The 20,190-nt window shown below is 44.3% G+C and overlaps 2 protein-coding genes across 2 annotated transcripts in view; one reads left to right on the top strand and one right to left on the bottom strand.

Annotated features, from left to right (window-relative positions):
- LOC309497856 (uncharacterized protein) overlaps positions 1-20,190 on the bottom strand; it is a 606,947-nt gene that overhangs the window by 176,218 nt on the left and 410,539 nt on the right. The window lies entirely within an intron of this gene.
- Positions 2,436-4,511, top strand: LOC309499654 (uncharacterized protein). The gene is made up of 2 exons (XM_082171024.1): positions 2,436-3,292; positions 3,491-4,511. The coding sequence occupies exons 1-2, from the start codon at positions 2,449-2,451 to the stop codon at positions 4,288-4,290; spliced, it is 1,644 nt and encodes a 547-aa protein (XP_082027150.1). The 5' UTR covers positions 2,436-2,448; the 3' UTR covers positions 4,291-4,511.

The following is a 20,190-nucleotide window of genomic DNA, read 5'->3' as shown; positions in this document are numbered from 1 at the left end:
GGAGCAAAATGTACGTGAAATAATCATGTTGGTCCCCTTTGGAAAACGTGTAGATGTCACAGTTTAACAGCCTCAGACGTGAATCTTACACGTACCATTATCCCCGGACGTTTGCTAATCCTACCCCTAAATCTAATCATAACCATTTCTTAAAACTATAGGCTACAATTATAAAGAAAAACAACAGACAGACAAGTATAATCACAATAATTTATTTAATGAGAAAATGTCAAAATCGGTACCAAAAGTTGTTCACGTGACGATGTGTCGCAGTCCTCTCTGGCAGTGGTTTTGTATGAGGTAACAGACAGAGCAGAATTTAAGTTATTAATTCAAATCCATGAAAACGTTAATCCGTCTTCGGTTCGGTTCGCTCTGAGGGCTGCGCGGCAGTGCGCACTTCATTTCAAATGTGAATGTGCATGACGCAATCTGTGACGCAGCAGGCGAGACGAGAGCCAATGAGCGTTTGATATTACTGCCGTAACCATAGTAACCTGTCGCTTCTTGAGGGCGCAATTTTTGAATTTGAATTCATAACAAGCGCGGGGTTTGACGTTTACGGTCAAGATGACGATTACTGGATAAAGGGCTGAGTTTGGATCTTTTTCTTGCAAATAATAATGGATTCTGAAGGTTTGGATTACATCAAGCTAATAAAATTGGTGTATTTTGTGAATCGATGTTGTGTTGTAAGGTTAGTATAAATAAATTATTGTGATTATACTCGTCTGTCGTTTTTCTTTATAATTGTTGCCTAGGTAGTTTTAAGAAATGGTTATGGTTAGGTTTAGGGGTAGGATTCGTGGCTCAAACTATCTTTTAATGCCATATTGTTCATAAAAATGGCATTTTCCTACATATCTGTCCATTACGTTTTATCATTTTAATATTGTCCATAAAATGGGTATGTTTAGGTGTGGGAAGATTAACCCCAGTGACGGGTAGGTTTAGGGACTTTTAGGGAGTTGGGGTAGGTCATATCTATATACAGACTAAGTAATGTAACGTTAAGTCAACGGCGTTGATAAACACGCTGAAAAGCGATTATGCGTGTTGATAGCACGCCAAAAATGGAAATCGAATTGGCGTGTCATACATACGCCATTTCATGAGATCAGTCTGTCCTGGTGGATTATGCAACGCGGTATCCAGAAGCAGTACCGCTCCGCACTATTTCCGCTAAGAGTGTGGCGAGCGCACTGTTTTAATTAATCTCCCGGGTGGGAATCCCGAAAGAGATTCTCACCGATCAAGGCACGGCGTTTATGTCACGTACGATTCGCGAACTTTACGAATTATTGGGCATTAAATCGATTCGCACCAGCGTCTATCACCCACAAACTGACGGGCTGGTGGAACGATTTAATCGCACGTTGAAAACCATGATTCGAAAGTTCGTACAAGAAGATGCCAAAAATTGGGATAAGTGGTTAGAACCCCTCTTGTTCGCTGTACGGGAGGTCCCGCGAGCCTCCATGGGGTTTTCCCCCTTCGAGCTTCTCTATGGACGTCAGCCCCGCGGGGTGTTAGACATCCTTAGAGAGACTTGGGAGGACGGACCTTCAAATAGTAAAAACGAAATTCAGTATGTCCTGGATCTGAGAGCAAAACTCCACACTTTGGGGCGGCTATCAATGGAGAATTTGTTACAGGCCCAGGACAAACAAAGTCGGCTGTACAACAGGGGGGCTAGACTTCGTCAATTTGCACCGGGAGATAAAGTACTTGTATTACTCCCTACTTCTAGCTCGAAATTACTCGCAAAGTGGCAAGGACCCTTCGAGGTCACATGGCGAATTGGAGATCTTAACTATGAGGTAGTTCGAACAGATAGGGGAGGAGCACATCAAGTCTATCACCTCAACCTACTTAAAAAATGGTCAGAGGTGGAATCAGTGATGCTGGCGACGGTGGTGAGCGGAGAGGAGGATCTCGGGCCAGAGGCGAGTCTAAAAACTCAATCTCTTGCTCTGGCCCCTGGCCCCTGGTGGAGACCACCTCTCACCCTCCCAGCTCTCTGATGTAAAAAAGTTACAAGCAGAGTTTGCTGATGTGTTCTCGCCCCTGCCTGGTCGGACGGACCTCATTCAGCACCACGTTGAGACAGAGCCGGGCGTCATTGTACGCAGCCGGCCGTATCGTTTGCCAGAACACAAAAAAAAAGTAGTTCAGAGCGAATTAGAGGCAATGCTAGACATGGGAGTAATAGAAGAGTCCAACAGTGACTGGGCGAGCCCGATAGTTTTAGTGCCTAAAACCGACGGCTCGGTTCGATTCTGTGTGGACTATTGTAAGGTGAATGCTGTGTCGAAATTCGACGCTTATCCAATGCCAAGGGTTGACGAATTGCTTGATCGGCTAGGGACTGCTCGATTTTATTCGACACTGGACTTAACGAAGGGATATTGGCAGATCCCCTTATCTCCTGACGCATCTGACCTGAGTATGTATCAATCTCTCCTCTCCTCCTTTTCTGTTGATGTTCATGCTGCAAAATCTTCATACTTCCACAACAAGATCAACAGCTCCTCCAACACACGATTACTCTTCAAGACATTCAACTCTCTCCTCTGTCCACCTCCACCACCTCCCGCCTCCTCCTTAACTGCTGACGATTTTGCGACCTTCTTCACCAACAAAACAACAGCTATCAGCAGTCAGTTCTCAGCTCCACACACACAGGAACCCAGACCGACCCCTTACACAGCCAATACCCCTCTGTCCTCCTTTTCTTCGCTAACCGAGGAAGAAGTATCTACACTTCTCCTCTCCAGTCACCCTACCACCTGCACGCTTGACCCCATCCCCTCACACCTTCTACAAGCCATCTCTCCCACACTTCTACCATCACTCACACACATCATCAACTCCTCCCTCCACACTGGCACCTTCCCTACAGCATTCAAGCAGGCTCGGGTTACTCCACTGCTCAAAAAACCAACGCTAAACACATCATTGGTAGAGAATTACAGACCTATCTCTCTCCTACCATTCATTGCGAAGACACTTGAAAGAGCTGTCTTCAACCAACTAACATCCTTCTTGTCTCTAAACAACCAGCTGGATGTCAACCAATCTGGCTTCAAGAAAGGACATTCAACTGAGACTGCATTACTGTCAGTCACAGAAGCCCTACGGATCGCAAAAGCTGCTTCCAAATCTTCAGTCCTCATTCTCCTGGATCTGTCTGCTGCCTTCGACACGGTGAATCATCAGATCCTTCTGTCCACCCTCTCATCGCTGGGCATCACAGGAACTTCACTCCACTGGTTTGAGTCCTATCTCACAGGTAGGTCCTTCAAGGTCGCATGGAGAGGCGAGGTATCCAGAGCACATCAGCTGACCACAGGGGTTCCCCAGGGTTCAGTTATTGGTCCCCTCCTCTTCTCCATCTACACCACATCACTGGGACACATCATACAGGCACACGGTTTTTCCTACCACTGCTATGCTGATGACACACAGCTCTTCCTCTCCTTTCAACCAGATGATCCCACAGTAGCTGCACGGGTCTCAAGCTGTCTGGCGGACATCTCCACATGGATGAAGGAACACCACCTGCAGCTCAACCTGGCAAAGACTGAGCTTCTCGTCCTCCCTGCCAATCCGTCTCTACAGCACGACTTCACCATCCAGCTAGAGTCATCATTAATCACCCCATCAAGATCGGTCAGAAATCTTGGAGTAACGTTTGATGACCAGCTGACCTTCACAGATCACATTTCAAAGACAGCTCGATCATGCAGGTTTGCACTGCACAACATCAGGAAGATCAGGCCTTTCCTAACTGAGCATGCAACACAACTTATCGTCCAGGCCCTGGTCATCTCTAGGCTTGACTACTGCAATGCCCTTCTGGCTGGACTCCCAGCATGTGCGACCAAACCCCTACAGATGATCCAGAATGCTGCAGCTCGTCTTGTCTTCAACGAGCCCAAGAGGGCCCACGTCACTCCTCTGTTCATCTCTCTGCACTGGCTACCTCTAGCTGCTCGCATCAAGTTCAAGGCACTGACGCTTGCTTACAGAACTATCACAGGCTCAGCTCCCTCCTACTTTCACTCACTCCTACGAGTCTACATCCCTACCAGACACCTACGATCGGTCAACGAGCGACGTCTCGTGGTTCCATCACAGAAAGCCACAAAATCACTTTCCAGAACATTCTCATTTACAGTTCCATGCTGGTGGAACGCTCTCCCCACCCTCATCCGGAATGCAGAATCCCTGACAACATTCAAAAAACAGCTGAAAACCAATCTCTTCCGTGAGCACTTAACCTTATAGAAAAAAAAAAAAAAAAAAGAAAAAAAAATCCTTTCCCTTTGAAACATCACTTATCAGGCTTATGCTACTCTGAATAATACCTGAACTTCGTATTTTGAGCACTTCCTGCGTTGTTGTTGCTTTTGCCTCTTTATGATGACTCGCTAAACTTAGTCCTAATTTGTAAGTCGCTTTGGATAAGGGCGTCTGCTAAATGACTAAATGTAAATGTAAATGTAAATGTAAATCTCCTATGTCCAAAGAAAAAACAGCTTTCACAACGCCGTTCAGATTACACCAATTTGTTACTCTTCCTTGCAGACCGGATGGCTCCCCGGCCTGAGTCGGGCGGTGGGGGTATGGGGTGAGGGGGGCGTGGTTTTGCGAAGTCTGTAGCGGGAGAGAGAGGACGGAGCCGAGCGGTGAGTAAGTAGGTCGAGTGCAGATGATGAACACCTGTGTCTGATTGCAGTAATTGGCATGTAGAGACCGGATATAAGCCGGCAGGAATGAGAGAGAGGGAGAGAGAGCTAGACTGGGACCTCGTCTGCTGCCTGTCTTCACGAAGAGATCATTACGAGAATCTGGATTGTTTATTTTGCTTTGTGCTGTGCCTGTACGCACGGTGAACGCGCTCTGTGCGCAACCTTTTATTTATTGAACTTTTCCATTAATAAAAACGAGTGTCCCAGTATTCGCCGACCCCTGTCTTCTTCCTTCCCTTGCCTACAACCTTGAACCACATCACACTGTCACAGCAGAATAGCCACTCTTACCTCTACAGCTTCCACCATGAAGAGGACCATTAATGACCCAGCCAACCCTGGTTCTGACAGCGTATGGGCCCTCATCTAGGCTATTTATTACTTCCCACAGCTCCAAAACCTTAGGGGCGTCAGTTCCAATAAGCAGATCTACATTTGCATGAATATCATGGAGTATTACATCCTTCAAATACGGCCATGGATCAATATCTGCTTGTCGTGGAATATTAAGTGTAGACACAGGTAGACAAGTTCTTTGAGTCAAAACATCAGGAAGCTCTAAAAAATCTTCAGCACCCATGCCAGACACTTCAAGACCTGACAAAACATGAGCATTCACAACCTTTCGTTCGTCCATTGTTCTCAACAAAATGCTTGTCTTCTTACCTCGCAAATTTAACCTTTTCGCCATGGTTTCTGTACAGAATGTGCCAGAACTGCCAGGATCCAGGAAAGCATATGTCTGCATGATCTTATTAGTCAGTTTGCTTCTGACCTTTACTGCAACAATAGAGAAGGTAGAATCATCTTCCACACCGGCCCCAATATGGCCACACGTCTGAAAGGTTACGGTTGAATCACTTGGAAGGCTCACAGGATGTTTGGCTTGTTCTACAGATGTGCCTTTATCCTGTCTTTCTATATGAAGGACCCCGGGGTGTTTCTGATGACATACATGACAATCCAATCGACTCCTACAGTCCTTGCTTGTATGGCCTACCTTCAGGCAACCAAAACAAATACCCTTGTCCTTAATGAAGTTGATCTTGTCCCGGTGTGTCTTGGCTTTAAACTGTGAACACTGACCTAGTGTGTGGTTTCTCTGCAGGCAGAAAAGACAGCAATGAGTGGAGGGGGTGCTATGTTTTGCAGGCCGTACCATAGCTTCTTCCCTCACAGGAGTGACATTCGTAACGTAGCTGCTTCCCTTCCTTCTTTGTCGTAGCTGGCTGCTACAGGAGGCCTTCACGTTAGGATGTTGAGGATCTTGAATGTTTCCAAAAACTGGATCTAAAGCAATTTTCACTTGTCTCTCAATAAAATTTACAAGATCAATGAATGTAACTCTCTGTCCACTTCTTTCTTGCAAGTCACATGCAATGTTCCTAGATATTTTTTCCATGTAAGCAGATGCAATTTTATATTCATCTCCAAAATGCTGAGCAAGAAGACTCTTGGCTCTGTGATAGCCTTGATCTGGAGGTATATGTTGACAACTGTGCACAAGATCCTTTGGCTGCCCCCTAGTGTATTGTTCAAGGAAATGCAAACAGTCGCTGGGATTATTCGTTTTCTTCTCCACTACATTTTCAAAAGCTTTAATGAAGGATTTATATTGAAGAGGGTCTCCATCAAAAATTTGCTGATTTCTTGGAGGAAGAACAGAGTATATATTTTGCTGAACCAACATTGCAGTGATTTCGTTTTGTTTTTGCATAATGCCCACCATGTCATTTTGGTTGTTACCGCTTTGAGTTTGAGAATTTAATATATGTCCCATTTGACGTCCATTTGCAGTCTGTAGGCCTACTTCTTGATATGGAGCTCCTGGCCCAAACGGCCTTCCATACATTCATTCAGCAAATCCTTGTCTTGGCCTAACAACTGATGCAGGATCAGGTACAGCAAGAACATCATTTTCAGGTGGAACAAAAGCTTTGGCAAGAGGATCTAAACCGATGGATCTTTGAGCTTTGCTCCTCTCCAAATCCTCGTCTTGAACCACGCTGTGATGAGTTCATTTCTAAAACCTGAAGCCTTGCCGTTGTAGCTGCCAAATCTGTTTCAAGCGCCAATTGCTCTTTTTCTCTACGAAGCCTTTCCTCCTGCGCTTCTATATGATGTTTCCTTTTTAAAGCTTTGGAGCGTTTAAGAAGAGCTGCTCTCTTGGCCTCCGCATTAATGCGCGCCGCGGATGTTGCAGAAGTCTTTGATATGCCAGTGGCACGTGATTTTACAGAACATTCTCTTACACTTAAGATGTTAGAAATACTGTCTTCAGGTTGTATTCCATCATCAACGCATCCTGCATCGATAGGTTCTTTTGGTGGTGAGTATGGATAACCAGCTTTAGACAGCCACTCCTTCACATCTTCAATAAATGCATGACATGATTTCATTTTCTCCTCAAAGTTTTTAGTTTTAGTGGTGAGTATTTTATCTTCTGGTAGAGGCAATTCCATAAATGTTTCATGAATATCAAGTGCTTCCTCATAACACTTAATGAACAAAGCGAGCTGAGTGTTCACTGCGTCGGCATTTTCATTTAATTCTATTAGGGCACGGATTTTATCCATAAGCTTTTTTGCCTGGTTAGTTTTTGCATTGCGTTTTTCTTGACAAGTTTGTATGTAAAAGCACATTCCTTTAGAAGTCAATTTAATTGACCGCTTTGATTCCGGCCTCTCCACATCTGTCATTTTGCTGCAAACGTATTGCCAAATTGTTGATAATATCAGTGAATGTTCACAATCGGGCAACAAGGTTAGCAAAGATGGCAACGTTTATTGAAACAACTTTGTTTTATACCAACAAATCCTCTTCATTCACAAATCCTCTTCATTCACACAAGCGCACACTGCGCTGGCTTGACTTTTTTATGAATGTAGGCCACCCGGTGCATTGATAGTTCAACAAAGCGCACAGCCAATTAAAGCAGTCCAAGTTATAAGTTCATGTAACTTTTCATGAAACCGTTTTCCTATACGGCATTTCTAGCAGTACATACCAACTGGAGATTTCTTAGCTCGTGGCTAGGCCTCTGTCTCATGCCAGCAGATAATCCATGAATGGTGAATAAAACAATCCATGCTGATTTTCCATCGGGTATCCCAATAATATCCGAAGCGAATTCCAAGGAAAGTTCTTCTTCTTTCTTTAATCAATGGACGTTTTTTTTACTTGATGTAGTGGCCGTTTGTCAACAAAAAATTTAATTAAATTAAACTTAAATCAAACTTCAAACGACAACCTTTATAGCACCCTGGGCAGGTGATGCACGTAGGCAAGAAATGAGTCCAATTCCAGGCTGATTCAAGGTTGTGGCTGATTTATTTTTCCAATGGAGCAAAACAATACAGCATCTCTCGCGCTGGTAAAAAACCATATGCCCATCACCCAGGTGCTACAGATCACCTCCTACTTCCTACCTATATTCACCTTTACCTGTACCCACGACTGCCCTCAGGTGTCTAAATCAAACATTGTAGTTAGTAAACTAACCAAAAAATAAAGACTAAACATATAAATAAAACAATTAACTAAACAAACAACAAAAGAATATTACCAAAATATATATTACTAATGTGAGCAAAATTATAATGGTAAAAAAATCAATTAACAAAATTACCACTACTGAAAGCAAACTAATGTAGCTCCAACACTCACTTCAGAGCTGATATTTCACATTAACCACCCATTGAAACCACTTCTTGACGCGTCTCTTAATTCCATTCTTCAAGCCGTTTCACCCAGCACCCTACAATCCTACTTAACCGCATGGAAGCATTTTAAGTCTTTCCACTTCACATACAACCTGCCTTTTCCCAATTTTCCTCTGCTCGCCATCACTTCATTCATATCCTATCTCAACAGCATCAAGAACTGCAATGCTCTTCTGGCTGGACTTCCATCATGTGCGACTAAACCTCTACAAATGATTCAGAATGCTGCAGCTCGTCTTGTCTTCAACGAGCCCAAAAGGGCCCACGTCACTCCTCTGTTCATCTCTCTGCACTGGCGACCTCTCGCTGCTCACATCAAGTTCAAGGCATTAACGCTTGCTCACCGAGAAAATTTTCCCTGCCTACATCCAAATCGGAGATAGCCATTTTGTCCGACTTGAGCCAAGGATTCCAACGATATAAGACACTTGATCCTGGGACCAACGGTCTAAGAGTTATGAGCGATTTAGTACTTTTGGTTGCTGTAGCGCCACCTATGGGCCAATTGGGGTCATACTCTGATAGGTTGTCCCCAAATTGAGGCCTACCATCTGGCCAGGTTTCACGTCTCTAGGCCTTACGGTTTGGCCTGCACGATGCGTTTTACGAATCCTTACAATTACAATAGGGTTTCAGCATTTCATGCTTGAACCCCTAATAAGAATGGAAGCTTTTTGCCATTTATAGCGCCACCTATGGTCCGATCTGCATGAAACTCGGCATGCTTCTTCACCATGTTATGACACATATGCTCATCAATTTTCGTGAAGTTCTGAGTTTTCATTTGGGATTTATAGGCTTTTTAGTGTATTTTGCCACGCCCCTTTTCTAAATGACCCTGTTACAGCCACCCAAATGCAAAAGTTCAACTTTTTTTTTGATAATTATTGATCTAGAGAGTCCAGAGAATTGTCCTAGACTGGTTTGGTTCCGATCGGGCCAAAAACCAGGGACTAGTTCGCAAAAGTAGGTTTTGGACAAAATTCGACATAGCAGAAAATTTTCCCTGCCTACATCCAAATCGGAGATAGCCATTTTGTCCGCCTTGAGCCAAGGATTCCAACGATATAAGACACTGGATCCTGGGACAAACGGTCTAAGAGTTATGATCGATTTAGTACTTTTGGTTGCTGTAGCGCCACCTATGGGCCAATTGGGGTCATACTCTGATAGGTTGTCCCCAAATTGAGGCCTACCATCTGGCCAGGTTTCACGTCTCTAGGCCTTACGGTTTGGCCTGCACGATGCGTTTTACGAATCCTTACAATTACAATAGGGTTTCAGCATTTCATGCTTGAACCCCTAATAAGAATGGAAGCTTTTTGCCATTTATAGCGCCACCTATGGTCCGATCTGCATGAAACTCGGCATGCTTCTTCACCATGTTATGACACATATGCTCATCAATTTTCGTGAAGTTCCGAGTTTTCATTTGGGATTTATAGGCTTTTTAGTGTATTTTGCCACGCCCCTTTTCTAAATGACCCTGTTACAGCCACCCAAATGCAAAAGTTCAACTTTTTTTTTGATAATTATTGATCTAGAGAGTCCAGAGAATTGTCCTAGACTGGTTTGGTTCCGATCGGGCCAAAAACCAGGGACTAGTTCGCAAAAGTAGGTTTTGGACAAAATTCGACATAGCAGAAAATTTTCCCTGCCTACATCCAAATCGGAGATAGCCATTTTGTCCGACTTGAGCCATTTCATGCTTGAACCCCTAATAATAATAAAAATCCTTACAATTACAATAGGGTTTCAGCACTTCGTGCTTGAACCCCTAAAAATCCTTACAATAACAATAGGTGTTCAGCACTTCGTGCTTGAACCCCTAATAAAAATCAGGTGGAATGCTCTCCCCACCCTCATCCGGAATGCAGAATCCCTGGCAACTTTCAAAAGACAACTGAAAACCCATCTCTTCCATGAGCAATTAACCTCATAACCCAACCTACTCGCCCAGATGCCAGACAACCAATAATTTTAGACATACTTACTATATGCATCTCCACCCTCCGCCGAGGCTACCACTCCACCAACACTGCCCGCACACTGGACGCAATGTTCATAGTGGCTTTTTTCCGTTTCCTCAGATGCTCAGAACTCACCATCACTTCCAGCTTTAACCCAAAAGTCCACCCCACAATCACAGATCTATCAGTGCTAGACAATGAAACCATCTCCTACTTCATAAAGCAAAGTAAGACAGATCAAACCAGGAAAGGCCATTTCATATACCTTTCCAATCTCTCATCACCAATCCAACCATACCAAACTCTCTCAGCCTACTTGCTTTTCAGGAATTCACAGACTAAATCCCCTTCCGACCCACTTTTCGCAGACGACTCCAACCGCCCCGTTTTGGCTGTGGTTTTCAAAAACACCTTAAGTCTGTTTTGCTCCATTCAGGCATCCCAGCAGACCACTTTTCCAGCCATTCATTTTGCATAGGCGCAGCAACCACAGCTGCCCAAAAAAGGCCTCTCTCAGCAGCAGATCCAAGCACTTGGCCGCTGGTCATCGGAGGCCTTCGAGAGTTACATCCGCTCAAATCGCTTCCATATCAAAGAAGCCCAACGAACCTTCATCAGCTAAATTCTTTTTGTCAACTTCTCATACACCCAACCCTACAGGCCACCACTCCCACAGGAGCCATGTTCCCCATCCTAACTCGCATTACTGCCACATCAGTGCTATTTTCCGCTCCAGCAGGAGCTCAGATCTCTATCCCACTCACCTTTCGGATCACAGTTTGAAAGCAAGTTGTTTCCAACACCACAGCAGCATCATCCTCTTCCTCCAACAGGAGCCCATTCTCCACCCAACTGGCTCATCGGACAGTTAAAAGCAAGTCAAAACCAAGCCTTTCTTCTACAGCTAATCTACTCCGCTCCCGCAGGAGCTCCGTTACTCCGTCCAAACTTGCTCCACTGCCGCAGCAGTGTCATCTACTCCCGCAGGAGCTCAGTTCTATGTCCAAATCGTTTTGGATATTTAAAAGCAAGTTTGGCCCATTGCCGCAGTAGTGTCATCTACTCCGCTCCCGTAGGAGCTCAGTTCTATGTCCAAAATTTTTGGATATTTAAAAGCAAGTTGAAAAGCAAGTTTGGTCCACTGCCGCAGCAGTGTCATCTACTCTACTCCCGCAGGAGCTCTGTTACTCTGTCCAACTCGCTTTCACTGCCGCAGCAGTGTTTCCTCTTCCGTTCCCACAAGTACTCAATTCTCCAGCCTTTTGCATCAGATAGTTGGAAAGCAAGTCGAAAGCCAGTTTGATCCACTGCCGCAGCTGTGTCATCTCCTCTGCTCCTGCAGGAGCTAATTCTCATCACACTTGCTTCCACTGCAGCGGTTATACCATTCTCTTCCGCAAAGTACATCACGTACGACCATCCCCAGCCTACTCCCTGAGAGGCACACCCATCCAACGTCATGACAACCAACTCCCATCCGATGTTACAAGAAGCATTCCAGCGACTAACCCCTTCCCACGTCTGATGCCTTAAGCTTTGCACTCCGCAAGTTTTTGGGGGGTCATCAGCATCATTCTGGCGGCTGTCCTGCATTTATTTGCAGCTTTTGGGGGAGTACTCTGGGTTCGGGCCGAATACCGAGCTCGGAGCCCTCTCCTCGGACAGCACTCCAAATACGCATTTATTCTATCTGACTTATTTGTAAGTGTGAACTCGTGAAATATAGAATAAATGCATTTGATTGGTATATCAAATTGAAACGTGACGTTTCAATTCACCATGCCCTGCTGCCCACGGGGGTTTGATTGACAGGCGACCTGACCAATCATAACACCGAATACGCAATTTTGTCCGACAACAAAGTAGTCAGTAGATTAACGTCGGTGGACTTGAACTTGAAAAACGGTATTGTTTAAATTACTTAAATGACAATATTTGAAAGTCGAGACTTTGTTTCATATCAAAGCTGCTCCCCAGCAAACACAGAACGCTGGCACAACGTAGCCAACCTTCTAACAACGTTTTAACAACATGGCCAAAAGGTTGCTATAACTACGTTGTGTGGTGAAGGTTGTTACAGCGTTGTCACAATGTTGACATTGAACCACCGTTCAGGGCCATTACTTAAGGTTGTGCCTTCCAACGGTGTCTTGACAACCACTGGACGACATATGTACTCGTCACTGCCCTGAAGCGCGAAAATCAGCCTTTTAAATTTCAACTGACCATTGGGCCGTCTCTCATTCTTCATCGAGCAATCCATACGTGAGAATTGTGTTTAATTTACCTCAGCTAAATAAGATACGTAATTCAAACACAACCTACAACTTCCTTGTCTAATGTGACATTTATTTGAACATCTTCTGGTCAGGTATGACAAATATTTAATAACTTTATGCCAAAAGTATGAAGCCAAAATTACTTTAATGATGAGTAATTGATTAGTTAAGTAGCCTAGGCTACTTGTTACATGTTAATGTTTTTTACTTTCTTTTTTTTTTTGGAAACGCACAGAGAAAAAAAAAAATGTAACTGCTCGCACACCTGTTTATATTTTCCTTTGATTTGTCGTCTCATTCGTTTCTTTGCCAGATTTTCGCATGTTTGCTCATGCTAGTTCCACTCCCTGTATAATATGTTTGTTTGCTTTTTTTCTTCTCACACATGTATGACTTTTGGAAGTGCAATTTGATTACCATATGCAGTTTTAATAAAGTTGAATTAGCAACCTATGTCATTTTTACTCTCCAAAGTGTACACTTGCAGGTGTTGTTTATAATTAATTTACTGTTAGGCCCATAAATAATAATAAGGATAAGCAATATTTAAAAAGTATATAATTATATATGACTAATTAAAAATTAACCACAAAACATAACATGCTACATGGGGGATATCTATAGATCTATCTAGCATAAAAACAAAAAATTGTCAGAACGTCGGCTCTCAGTTGCTGAATGTTGCGCAACAACGTTGCTACAGCCCTGTCATGTCTTACAATTCTACGTTGTTACAGTGTTGCGAGCACGTAGACAGCGACGTTGCCATAGCAGAAATGCAACGTGCCACAGACGTTGCCACAACGTAAATGTGTTTGCTGGGTCTGAGCTCTCTCTTGTATGTCGGCGCGTAGTCACTCAGTGTAACGTTAGTCTTTGCCCCGCGATGTATTTTTCACTGCGTGAGTGAGAACATGATGTGCGTGACTCGTACCCAGCCAGCAGAGCCATGTGGGGCCCAAATGGGTTTGACCTGGGCTATCTAACTGGGACCCAGCCAGTTTTGCACCCAGTTTCCATGTAGGCCCCACATGGGTTTGCCCAGATGAAATGAACACTGCTTAGTGTGCACACTACAGGCTGTTTAATGTAACACTTAATCAGTGTTGGAGGTAATGAGATAATTAAGTGATTGAATAATGATTGTGCATTAATGATGAACACCTGCTGTTAACAAGCAGAATCACTGAAGGAAAGAGAAACACAAGAACTACTTCCAGCCACAGCCTTGGATGAAATCAACTGAAGATAAAATACATCAAATCTCTCAAGATCTGATTAAACAACTCCACAAACAGCATTACCAGCTTCACTTATTACTAACCAGACTGACTTTATTTATGTCAGACATCTACAGAAGTTCTTATTGAGAATTAAGAATTAAGAAGAGGTTTAGATGTTGATTACTTATTTGAAAGTAATAGTTTGATTTGATGTTACCATTGTGGCGATCAGTGTGTGCTTTAGTCAGGCTCTTGACTTTTTAACATTAGTTTTTCTCTGGCAGCTGTGTCTGTTTGTTATGACGAGGACAGCAAGAGAAAATATAATCAGATGCTGTAAGCTGATTGATGATAAGAATATAATCATCATGTATTGGCTTAACTCACTGATATTATGTGGGAGGTTTATACGGGTAGTATGTTATTAATTCTGTTTTATTGTTGTGATTCTACAGCAAGAGAATAATAGAATTTTATCAGACCATCAAACGATTTTTAACACACCATTTACATATTTTGGGCTCCTGTGAGTTTTACTCGCACACAGACATCAAGAATCAGCATATGAATCTCAACAATGGTGACATGCTTCATAGTGCAATGCATTCTGAGTGCATCATACGAAACTTATCCATGGCTCCCAGAATGCATTGCACCATTGAAGCATGTCACCATTGTTGAGATTCATATGCTGATTCTTGATGTCTGTGTGCGAGTAAAACTCACAGGAGCCCAAAATATGTAAATGGTGTGTTAAAAATCGTTTGATGTTCTGATTAAATTCTATTCTCTTGCTGTAGAATCACAACAATAAAACAAAATGAATAACATACTACCCTTATAAACCTCACACATAAAATCAGTGAGTTAAGCCAATATATGATGATTATATTCTTATCATCAATCAGCTTACAGCATCTGATTACATTTTCTCTTGCTGTTCTCGCCATAATAAGCAGACACAGCTGCCAGAGAAAAACTAATGTCAAAAAGTCAAGAGCCTGACTAAAGCACACACTGATCGCCACAATGGTAACATCAAATCAAACTATTACTTTCAAATAAGTAATCAACATCTAAACCTCTTCTTAATTCTCAATAAGAACTTCTGTAGATGTCTGACAGAAATAAAGTCAGTCTGGTTAGTAATAAGTGAAGCTGGTAATGCTGTTTGTGGAGTTGTTTAATCAGATCTTGAGAGATTTAATGTATTTTATCTTCAGTTGATTTCATCCAAGGCAGTGGCTGGAAGTAGTTCTTGTGTTTCTCTTTCCTTCAGTGATTATGTTTGTTAACAGCAGGTGTTCTTCACTAATACAAAATCATTATTCAATCACTTAATTATCTCATTACCTCCAACACTGATTAAGTGTTACATTAAACAGCCTGTAGTGTGCACACTAAGCAGTGTTCATTTCATCTGGGCAAATCCATGTGGGGCCTACATGGAAACTGGGTGCAAAACTGGCTGGGTCCCAGTTAGATAGCCCAGGTCAAACCCATTTGGGCCCCACATGGCTCTGCTGGCTGGGTAAGAGCGGCCTGGCTTGTCACACAGTAACTAAACGAGGCGGGTCTTTGCGAACGGTCACTATACTATTAATGATAATGATTCCATGATAATGCATGGAATATACGGCAAAGCGCCACTAAATAACAGGGCTTTTTTGGGGGGGGGCGTGGTAAGGCTTTGGCAATCAGATGGCTAGTAGTAGTCAATCTGCTCCACAGCCAATCACGGGCCCCCTCCTTGCTCGGGCCCCCCAATCAGAGAGACATCTCACATTCCCTTTAAGAGCAGGTGCACTTTTTCAATGGCGGATTGCTATTATAACGGCGGATTTGCCAGGAGCGGTTTACAGTCGAGGAGACCGACGTTCTCGTCAGGGCCGTAAAACACAGAGAAGTGACATTGGGGATGGAGAAACACACCCAAATTAGCTTCGGTTAAACAGGCGTATGATAATTTGGGTAAATGTGTAAGCTATATTTATGCCTATTTATTTTCACATCTTCATGGACACAACAATGATTTCCCTTGTGTATTAATATGAATGAATGAATGAATGAATGAAATCTTTATTTCAAACAATTAAAAAATAAATTAAGCCAAAGACAGCAACACATAAAATATCCATCAATAAAAATAAAACAAAAACAAGAAAAACAAAACAATTTTTTTTCTTTTTTAGCATAATAATCACACTGTTCGAAAAGGGATAGGTAGAAGCCCTAGGCTTATCAAGACCTAATATTTTTTCCTTGTAATAATGTATGATTTGCAAAAATGAAAACGTACTCGGTTACTAACGTAACCTCAGTTCTCTCTAGAAGAGGGAACGAGTACTGCGTAATATCTTACGCTATGAGGAAATCTCTTTTCTGCGAGATATTGAAGCCAAAAATTATCCTTAATTTTGAAATAATGTAAAACACGTTGCGGCAGTATGCAGGCATAGGCAAGACGGCTCGCGTGCCTATTGGCTGCCCTGCGGCAACTGCAGCAGCCTATCGAGAGAGGCCCCCGTCAGATCCAATGGGGGCGCTTCGCGCCCACTGCGTCACGTCCCGCCGAAACTCACGTGGCCTGGGCCTACTCGTTCCCTCTTCTAGAGAGAACCGAGGTTACGTTAGTAACCGAGTACGTTCTCTTACGAGAGGTTCTCTCGTACTGCATAATATCTTACGCTATGGGGAACACAGTGTAAAACGCCGTGCGTGCTGAGATCCAACACCAAAGTCCCAAGGGCAGGTGCCCGGGACTCATATAGTGCATAATCATCAGAGACTCACAGAGAGTCCGGGAAGAGGGCTAATAGCGTCATTCCCTAAATGAATAGCACCTGATAAGGGGTCATTTATAGTGTTCCACACTGTCAGGGCGAGAAATCGGCCTGGACAGATTAATATAATGGGTCTTACACACTGCCCGTTAGAGATATTCGATCGATCTGCGAGCGTTGCTCAAGCAGTTTCAGAATTCTAAACCGATAGCGTCGGGGCAGATAATTCTGATTTATTGGACCGAAAGCAGCTTAGCCTGCAAAGCGGGAACCTCTAGGTTATAAAACCTTATAAATGTAGACGGGGAGGCCCAGCCTGCCGCCATATAGATATCCTGCAAGGCAATCCCACTATACCAAGCCCACGACGAGGCCATGCCTCTAGTGGAGTGCGCTCTGACACCTAATGGGCACTGCAGGCCCTTAGAAGTGTAAGCCAGCGCTATAGCATCAACTATCCACCTGGATAGGGTCTGTTTCGATGCAGCTAGTCCCTTAGAACGTCCGCTGAACGAAACGAAGAGCTGCTTCGTCTGTCTGAAGACGGTTGAGCGCGACACATAAGCTCTTAATGCCCTGACCGAGCAAAGGAAGCTTGCGTCCTTCTCCTCATTATAGACTGGCAGAGCCGACAGAGAAATCAGCTGAGCCCTGAATGGTGTGTTGAGGGACTTAGGAACATATCCGTGCTTTGGTTTGAGTATGACCCTCGAGTCATTTGGCCCAAATTCCATGCACGTTGCGCTTACTGAGAGCGCTTGCAAGTCCCCTACGCGCTTTACAGAAGTGAGAGCCAGATGAAACATTGTCTTGAAAGACAAGTGTTTGATGTCTATTGACTGTATTGGCTCGAATGGGGGCCCCTTCATGGCTTCCAGATCCGTAGAAAGGTCCCAAATGGGAACTGAGGGGGGTCTGGGAGGATTTAACCTCTTAGCTCCTCTAAGGAAGAGGATGACCAGATCGTTTCTCCCCAGTGACTGGCCAAGCGTCGGTTTAGTAAACGTCGCTATAGCCGCCACATAAACCTTGAGCGTGGAAGGGTTCTACATTTACATTTACATTACATTTAGTCATTTAGCAGACGCCTTTATCCAAAGCGACTTACAAATTAGGACTAAATTCAGCGAGTCATCATAAAGAGGCAAAAAGCAACAACAACGCAGGAAGTGCTCAAAATACGAGGTTCAGGTATTATTCAGAGTAGCATAAGCCTGATAAGTGATGTTTCAAAGGGAAAGGATTATTTTTTTATGTTTTTTTTTTTTTTTTTCTATAAGGTTAAGTGCTCACGGAAGAGATTGGTTTTCAGCTGTTTTTTGAATGTTGTCAGGGATTCTGCATTCCGGATGAGGGTGGGGAGAGCGTTCCACCAGCATGGAACTGTGAATGAAAATGTTCTGGAAAGTGATTTTGTGGCTTTCTGTGATGGAACCATGAGACGTCGCTCGTTGACCGATCGTAGGTGTCTGGTAGGGATGTAGACTCGTAGGAGTGAGTGAAAGTAGGAGGGAGCTGAGCCTGTGATAGTTCTGTAAGCAAGCGTCAGTGCCTTGAACTTGATGCGAGCAGCTAGAGGTAGCCAGTGCAGAGAGATGAACAGAGGAGTGACGTGGGCCCTCTTGGGCTCGTTGAAGACAAGACGAGCTGCAGCATTCTGGATCATCTGTAGGGGTTTGGTTGCACATGCTGGAAGTCCAGCCAGAAGAGCATTGCAGTAGTCAAGCCTAGAGATGACCAGGGCCTGGACGATAAGTTGTGTTGCATGCTCAGTTAGGAAAGGCCTGATCTTCCTGATGTTGTGCAGTGCAAACCTGCATGATCGAGCTGTCTTTGAAATGTGATCTGTGAAGGTCAGCTGGTCATCAAACGTTACTCCAAGATTTCTGACCGATCTTGATGGGGTGATTAATGATGACTCTAGCTGGATGGTGAAGTCGTGCTGTAGAGACGGATTGGCAGGGAGGACGAGAAGCTCAGTCTTTGCCAGGTTGAGCTGCAGGTGATGTTCCTTCATCCATGTGGAGATGTCCGCCAGACAGCTTGAGACCCGTGCAGCTACTGTGGGATCATCTGGTTGAAATGAGAGGAAGAGCTGCGTGTCATCAGCATAGCAGTGGTAGGAAAAACCGTGTGCCTGTATGATGTGTCCCAGTGATGTGGTGTAGATGGAGAAGAGGAGGGGACCAAGAACTGAACCCTGGGGAACCCCTGTGGTCAGCTGATGTGCTCTGGATACCTCACCTCTCCATGCGACCTTGAAGGACCTACCTGTGAGATAGGACTCAAACCAGTGGAGTGAAGTTCCTGTGATGCCCAGTGATGAGAGGGTGGACAGAGGGATCTGATCATTCACCGTGTCGAAGGCAGCAGACAGATCCAGGAGAATGAGGACTGAAGATTTGGAAGCAGCTTTTGCGATCCGTAGGGCTTCTGTGACTGACAGTAATGCAGTCTCAGTTGAATGTCCTTTCTTGAAGCCAGATTGGTTGACATCCAGCTGGTTGTTTAGAGACAAGAAGGATGTTATTTGGTTGAAGACAGCTCTTTCAAGTGTCTTCGCAATGAATGGTAGGAGAGAGATAGGTCTGTAATTGTCTACAAATGATGTGTTTAGCGTTGTTTTTTTGAGCAGTGGAGTAACCCGAGCCTGCTTGAATGCTGTAGGGAAGGTGCCAGTGTGGAGGGATGAGTTGATGATGTGTGTGAGTGATGGTAGAAGTGTGGGAGAGATGGCTTGTAGAAGGTGTGAGGGGATGGGGTCAAGCGGGCAGGTGGTAGGGTGACTGGAGAGGAGAAGTGTAGATACTTCTTTCTCGGTTAGCGAAGAAAAGGAGGACAGAGGGGTATTGGCTGTGGAAGGGGTCGGTCTGGGTTCCTGTGTGTGTGGAGCTGAGAACTGACTGCTGATAGCTGTTGTTTTGTTGGTGAAGAAGGTCGCAAAATCGTCAGCAGTTAAGGAGGAGGCGGGAGGTGGTGGAGGTGGACAGAGGAGAGAGTTGAATGTCTTGAAGAGTAATCGTGTGTTGGAGGAGCTGTTGATCTTGTTGTGGAAGTATGAAGATTTTGCAGCATGAACATCAACAGAAAAGGAGGAGAGGAGAGATTGATACATACTCAGGTCAGATGCGTCTTTTGATTTGTGCCATTTCCTCTCCGCTGCCCTGAGTTCGGTCCGGTGTTCCCGAAGAACCTCAGATAACCAGGGATTAGAGGGAGTAGCGCGTGCTGGCCTGGAGGAGAGAGGGCAGATAATGTCTAGAGAAGAGATTAGAGTGGAGCATAAGGTGTCCGTTGCGGTATTCACATCCAGAGATGAGAATTGTGAGGGTGGGGGAAGAGAGGATGACACGGCAGAGGAAAGATGGGAGGGGGAAAGTGAGCGCAGGTTTCGTCTGAAAGTGACTGGTGGTGGGGGTGGTGGTGCAGGGGTAGAGAGTTGTAGACTGAAAGTAATGA

This window comes from Leuciscus leuciscus, assembly GCF_965113295.1.
Source record: "Leuciscus leuciscus genome assembly, chromosome: 1".
Classification (NCBI taxonomy): domain Eukaryota; kingdom Metazoa; phylum Chordata; class Actinopteri; order Cypriniformes; family Leuciscidae; genus Leuciscus; species Leuciscus leuciscus.
This window is presented reverse-complemented; position numbering and strand designations above follow the sequence as displayed.